A 7,282-nucleotide genomic window follows, 5' to 3' on the forward strand; every position below is an offset into this window, starting at 1 on the left:
GCTAATTTCAAAAAGTCTCCAATAAAGCCCACAAAAACGTCAGTATTTCCCCACAAGATTAAATAATGATGATTGAGCTGCCGTCAAAGTAATAAGAAAAAATGTAGGTATTATTTATCAAGAATTCACATAAAAAAAAACTAATAAATAAAAACTTATAAAACTAATCTGCTTCATCAGGACTGTGTGGGTGTGGTTTGAATAGTTTGACAGCGAAGAAAAGCATCACAAGCTGATTCAGATTCTAATCGAAATGTTGCTAAGTCTTGACGGTGGGCCCACAGGAGACGGTGGGTGCACAGGGGACGCTGGGTGCACAGGGGACGCTGGGTGCATAGGAGACGCTGGGTGCATAGGAGACGGTGGGTGCACAGGAGACGGTGGGTGCATAGGAGACGCTGGGTGCATAGGAGACGCTGGGTGCACAGGAGTACAGCACTGCGCAGTTGAAGAACTAGACACAGGTCTTCTGTGGATTTAGGATTTTAGGATTTTTTTTCTTCAGTACAGGTCAGATCATTTGTTCCACTGCTGATGTTGAGGTGATTGCTGGTTTTACATCGTTCCCTTGTCTTCATCTTTCAGGGATGCCCAGGTTTGCCAGCCAGCCAGCACCGACCACTGTGCGTCTAGGGGACAGTCAGGTGATGGCGTGTGAGGTCAACTCGGATCTGGTGCCCTTCACTCGGTGGGAGAAAGACCGTCAGCCACTGGAGCCGAGCACCAGGTTGGTCCAGCTGCCGAGCGGAGCCCTGGTGATCAGCAACGCCTCGGAGGCCGACGCTGGCCTCTACCGCTGTATGGTGGAAAACGTGGGCTCGTCCAAGTCCAGCGACGAGGCCCAGCTCCAGATACTGCCAGGTAACTCGAGGAAAATAAAGTAATGCCAGACAGCAAGTCAGATGTTGTTAGAATGTGTAGTCATAGTTTCTGTCACAGACTGATGATTTCAGATAATAACGAAAACATTTATCCTGCCTGTCCTCAGTTGTTACCTGTTTATCAAACATTTCTGTTTGTTAGAGCTTCTAGGCTGTTGTAGAACATCTTGTGTGGTAAATTGAAATCAATATATCATTCAGAGAAGATATTAGAGGTCATAAATCAGACTGCAACAAGAAGTCTTTATTTCTGGATGTGTCCACCAAGGAAATTGATAGAAATTTAGTTTGGATGCTACCAGATGTAATAGTGTAGAAATACATTCATAGTTATTTGGATTCTTTAAAGTCATCAATCAACTTGAGAATAAAGTAACTTGGTGTTTTTGGAGGGAGAGAGACTTGAGTTGAAAATGGTAAAAGAATGAAAATGATTTCATACATGTCTGTTTTAAGCTTCATGAAATTAAGATCTAAGCTAAACTCATAACAGGATGATAAGAAGCTGACACTGTCGTGAATGTCGGGTCACACATGTCCTGGTTATTGCAGGATACCACTCAGGCAGTTAGTTGCAGCTGGAGTTATATTGGGTTACTTTGAACTCCTAAAGAGCCGAGACTTCAGCTGTCTCAGACATCAACATGGACATTATTCATCTGACCACTCTTGGTTTGGGTGTCAGGAGCGACTGCCCTTCAGACATGATTTCTTTTGAAGTTTTTAAGACAGACGACACTCAAATGAAGCTCCGCTTCATTCACTCACCCCAACCTTAACCTCGGCCTTAACCCTGACCTTTTTCTCTCCCATCTAAGAAACTGGAGAAGAGAGGAAGCTGGAGCTCCTGGTGCAGCCCGTGTCTGTGACCAAGGTGGTGGGCGCCAGTGTGCTGCTGCCCTGTGTGGTCGCTGGTTATCCTGCACCGCATGTCCGTTGGATGTTTGGAGACAAGCTGCTACAAGAAAGGTATGAACATGTACCTTTTTGATCTGTTTGAGGTACTACAGAAGCCTTAGATGCTGCAAATATACTTGAGGCATATTTCTCTTTTAAATCATGTAGAAACAAGTGTGTGAAAGCTTTTTCAAATCCTTCTTTCAAAATCGGCTTTACACATCAAAGTTGCCATAAGTTAGTCTAAAGCTATACACTGCTGTGTTCAGTGTTCCCTGGCTTTCACACACTCAAAGCCTTCATTGAGAAGCAACACAGACTGTAATGTACTGCTCCTTTGTACCTGGTGCCTCTGGCCTCCAAAAGCTAACCTCTTAGTCCTGGCGCCTGCTCCCTAAGGTGTTAATGCTATTCTGCCACCGTTACCCAGAGAGCCCCAGGGGGCAAGACCTGGACGTGCCAACAGAGCCACTTCAGCTGGGAGACAGGCCTGTAGGTTTTGCCAGCCGAGGGGAAGTTCACAAATTAAGAGCCAGGAGAGAGTGTCACAGCGCCTGTGCTCTCACTCCTCTGGCGCTCATTAGCTCAGGCAGAGCAGCTCAAATCCCTTGGAGAGAATTGCATTGGACATGGGAAGTTTGATTTCCACCAATTAAGAAAGCACTTTGTTTACCTAACCCCTGTGTACCGGTCCTGCAGAATAATAACTTTGCAACTTGTGGGGTGAACGGGGAGAGAAAAAAAAAAAAAAAGCTGAAATAGAGCTCATTCATCTAAATCCAGCCCAGAATGGGATTTCTGCCTTCAGTGAAATTAAATGTAAGGTCATCACATTGGTAACCACAAGGTTCCACTGTGGTATGAGCTAGAATATCATTACACTTTCCAACCTTTAGTTCTCAGCACAGCCCCACATCTCAAGTTAAATGTCTTTAACACCTATGGAATTGTCCGTGAGTACCTCTGACCTCCAAAGGGAGCTGACTAAAAAGGTACTTATTAATCTACCTTGTATTAATTACAAAACACTATCCAGTGTGCATACTCCCCCGCCCCCCCAAGGGTGTCTCTGCTAGTAATTAGCAAGTGTACTCTGAACAACCAGGGAGGTCTTCGCGATATTGAAGTGGACCCCCACGCTCCTGCCTTCAGAGCAGAGATGGATTGTGTGGCGAATACATTACTGAGGCCGCTCTTTTGATTTCAATACGACATTGACAATTAGAAAGAAAAGCAGTGGAACTTTCTCTTTTCTCCTTGAGAGATAGAAGAGCTACTGTCAATTAAAACTTGGCGTGGTATGCAGTGAAAGGGAGAGAGAGAGGAAGAGTAATAGGCAAAGGGTGTCTAATTGGTCTTTGGTGCACAGCACAAACAGGGCCTTCAAAGTGGCGACGGCAAAGCTGTAGACATGAGATGAAAGTTTATGAAGATGTGTCAGAGCTACCAGTCGAAGGCAGGGTGACTCGCCGACAGTGGGGATTATCACGTTAAACTTCTGCTGCTGATGCTTCCGCTCGGTCGTGCCTCTTGTTTTCTGTCTGTCGCTCTCTCAGTCTGTGTTTCACTATAACAGATGGCCAGTTTTAACCTGAGCGACAGATGATGCGCAGGTGATTCAAAATATGTGCCACGTGAAACCATGTGTAGTAGCCCTCAAACAATACACATTCTTGGATGTCTTATCCTAATTATCCCCTGTAATTTCAGTTCATTGCGCATTAGAAAAACATGATATCACCCTAATGACATCAAGAGGAAGATGTTGGAATCATCCAGTTTATTGTCTGGCACATGGTCCATGCAGATTCTCAGAGACTCAAGCAGATGACAAAATTTTTACCTCAGAAATGCGGATGTGGAAACCATGAATTGGCCTTAATTCTTTGCTCATTGTTCTACTAGCTGACTGACTCCTCAGGGGTACAACGGGATACTTTTAAAGACACAGTGGAGTCCTTCAAAAGTCTTTTGAAAATGTACCATATGAAGGGTTTCTGTCTTAAGTCTTTGAAGAGTCTCATCGGTATGTTATTCAGAAGACAGACGCTGCTGTTTCTTTTGTATCACCTGACCATATTGCCATGTAGGTCTTAAGGGCTGCTGTAAAACTCTCTGATGTCTGTGATGACAGATGGGGACAGAGCAAAGACCTGAAATGGAAATTTAGAACAGGTGGTTGTCTAACTCTCTTGTTGAGTTAGTGTTTCAGTCCCCTAGAACTCCAATATGACGGTAACCTTACAACGCAATGTTTTTGTGCAGGTGTGATTTCACTCTTCTGCCTGACACCACCAGCAATAAATATTTATTATGAAAAACAGAATTTTCTTTCTCTCAGCTGGGAAGGGTGCCATCTTTTTCCCAGAGTTTGTGGGTGTACGGCGTGCATGTGGTGAGGGTGACGTTGCATCTCCAGGTGTGATTGATTTGGTACAATGTTCCTAACTAGAGGGTGATTATTCAAACGGCTGCAAGTTCAGTGAAATGAAATAAGACAACATTCCTCTTTCCCATTTTTTTTTTTTTTACAGTCGTGCACAAAGGCGCCTGTAGTTGGTTACCGTTGCAAACACTTGTGGTAAAAGAGACGACAAGAAGTAGTCTGACATGTTCATCGTTTTTGTCAGCACAGATTCTCTGCCACTGTCGCTGTAAGTCTGCGCATTAAAAAAAAATGTGGAAATACATGAATTTATTTTCTCCCAATATGACTGAGGTGGAAAATTTGGTGCATCAGTAAAAGCAAAAAGGCAGCAAAGTGCAATTGAAACAAACTAAGAAAATAAACCGTGATGTACATGAATCATGTGACTTGAAGTCCACTGAAGAGACTACAAGTAGCAGCAGATGAAAACATCAGATGTGTGTGGAGCGATGAGGAGAGGCCATACTTCCATTATGTTTTTTACATTGTTTTTCAACATTTGAGGTTCGACCGGTTCTCTGTTAATCACCTCCTCCTGTTGCACAGTTCTTCTTCTGCAGCGGTTTTTTAATCTCATCCGACTACATTTGAATGGAGACACCTAAAGACAAACAGTTATGCCACGTTTTTTTTCCCCCACATCAGTCGCAGTAAAATTTTATTGGGTTGATCTTTTCTAGTTTGATTCCAGCAATAAATCTATATATTGATCATATGAAAACCAATTACTTTTAATGCTAAAAGTTCTATATGTTTTTTGTGTCATTGTGTTGAGCTGAGGTATCTCTGCACAGTATCATGAATGAAACAGATTGATATTGCTGTACCTATTACACTATGGCTTATTCTACTACAACATGCTGTTTATGTATTCACCAGTGTCCTGATCCCAGCCTCAAATTCGTTTAGGCTGCGAGCGAGTCTATTGCCAAGGACACCAAGCTCACAATTTATTCTGATTAAGCTCAGCAACACCATAATAGAATATTAACACTTGAAGCCGCTCAGTCAACGAGTTGAAAATACATTCTTAGTTAATGCCCTGTGAGTCATCGATAGCATCCCCAAGTGAGTATGCACAGAGAAACGGGCCCTTGGATTTCTCCCACATACTGGTCCTGATGACGCTCATGAAAAGGACAGTCATCTTTTGTTCTTGGGAGTATCACTCTATCACCTAATAGAATTCCCCAGCAGTCAATAAAATGGATGAATTATGCATGTCGGCCAGCAACAGGGAATTGACAGAGCATGTAAATCAACCCTCCTCCAAAGCCTTCAAGCCATCCGTCTCCTCTGCTCCTTGTCTTCTCGCCTTCATTTAAATATGATTGTGTATATTGCATTTACTTGTGTATGAAGGGAGAAGCATGGTCTGGGAAATTTGTTTGCAATTGGACTATTATTGTACTGCAGTGTAACCCTCTCTCACATATGTCTTGGATACACACACACACACACACACACACACACACACACATACACCAGCTTATTCACTTTGTGGGCGAAAGAGGGGAAAATGAATTCACACATTTACACGCATGTACTGTATATAAATGCATAGGCAGACTTCATGGGAAGACTTCATTTCAGTGAGCCACCATGGGAGCCCAAGGAAACACGATGGAAATTAAAAATGGCTTTTTACCCTGTTGTCCATTCCATAGTATATGACCGAGGGTTTAAATGAAACTGCTAGTTTTACCTCAGAAAACTGAATATCATCAGACCTAATGCTGAATAAAAAACGCAAAACAACAAAACCAGCACAGTGTTTTAAAATCCCACCCTCTCCTTTTTTCTTCCCAGCTTGATATTCCTTCAGTGTACACTCTTTAATGATCAGTCTTGGTGATTATGTCCTAATGTCCAATTAAAAAAAGAAGATGCATAGATAAAAGAAGAGTAATGATCTTTGCTGTTAGTATGAAGTTGTAAGCCTTATGATTTCATCCCTAGTTGATTTGGCAATACCTTTTGGTTACTGCTACTACTAATGCAGGTCCCAGAGCTGTGTTTGCAATGACACATCTATCAACCGCTGGCGACAGCAGGCACCTCCAGTTATAAGTTGTATCAAAAATGGGGTTAGATGTCATGAAATTCTTTTATTTAATGTCATATATCGCCGTGATTCATTGTTTAATTGCCGATTCACAACAGAAATTTTGCAGTAGGAACTGAAACAACCAGCACTTAATATATAATGGTTTGAAGATTTCTATAGCTCTGACGATGCTGCGTGCACTCACAGAATAACTGATCCTACTTATCTTGAAAATGCAGCATGGCTGTGCAAATGCCATTTAAATTTTCATCGAAGCTAGCAGTCCCTCAGATGCAGTCTTCCATAATTGTTTTGTGTGAAGTCATAAAGTGACACTCAGAACTTTAACCTACTTAATTTCCTACATCCTTTTGAGTGCAATTACATCGTTTACACCCACAGCCCACAACCCACCAACTGATGTCATTGATTTTTTTTTAATTCCCAGTTTCTGTTTTCAGACCAATTTTAAGACGTTCTGTATCACCCGGCTTTTTGCATGTTGCTTTTAAACATCTCAGCACTGAACAGCCACTGCAATAAAAAACTGAGTAGTGCAACTTAACCTTTCAGCCTCTCAGAGAAGCCTGTCAGAAATAAAAACCTATAAGTGTTAATGGCCTATGATTTTCACTTGCTCCTTTCTTCAGAGTAACTATTAATGAGGTTAACGGCAAATGGTCCGCCTCGTGCTGAACTCTCACTCATCCTGCAGCGGCAAATGATGGAGTTCTTAGCTGGAGTTTCAGATGTCATCAGAAAGCATCGATTCAGACGACGAAAACCACAGAACGCAATTGCTTCTGCCAAGCTTAGTTTTAAGGAGGGAGAAGAGAGAGAGAGAGAGAGAGAGAGAGAATCATAGTTTGTGTCATTTAAGTGGCAGAATGTGAGTATGGTGGTAAACTCCCTGGCACCTGTCCAATCTAGTGCAGTCTAGTGCTACAGCTCTGCCTCGCTATTATAATGTTCAGTTTTTGTTTAAACTTTCAGAAAGGCGTCATTTCAACTGTGCCCCCACCCACCCAC

At 42.6% G+C, this 7,282-nt stretch overlaps 1 protein-coding gene across 13 annotated transcripts in view; it reads left to right on the forward strand.

Annotated features, from left to right (window-relative positions):
- Nucleotides 1–7,282, forward strand: part of neo1a (neogenin 1a) — a 155,060-nt gene that overhangs the window by 80,803 nt on the left and 66,975 nt on the right. For all 13 annotated transcript variants that reach the window (XM_087179415.1, XM_023426697.2, XM_023426701.2 and 10 more), the window contains exons 3-4: nucleotides 586–861; nucleotides 1,700–1,850. In XM_087179415.1, the coding sequence (XP_087035541.1) occupies nucleotides 586–861; nucleotides 1,700–1,850 (427 nt within the window). The remainder of the gene's footprint in view (nucleotides 1–585; nucleotides 862–1,699; nucleotides 1,851–7,282) is intronic.

The sequence above is a fragment of the Seriola lalandi genome, unplaced genomic scaffold (genome assembly GCF_002814215.2).
Source record: "Seriola lalandi dorsalis isolate HSWRI2012SDOR001 ecotype SW California unplaced genomic scaffold, Sedor1 jcf7180002054835, whole genome shotgun sequence".
Lineage (NCBI taxonomy): Eukaryota > Metazoa > Chordata > Actinopteri > Carangiformes > Carangidae > Seriola > Seriola lalandi.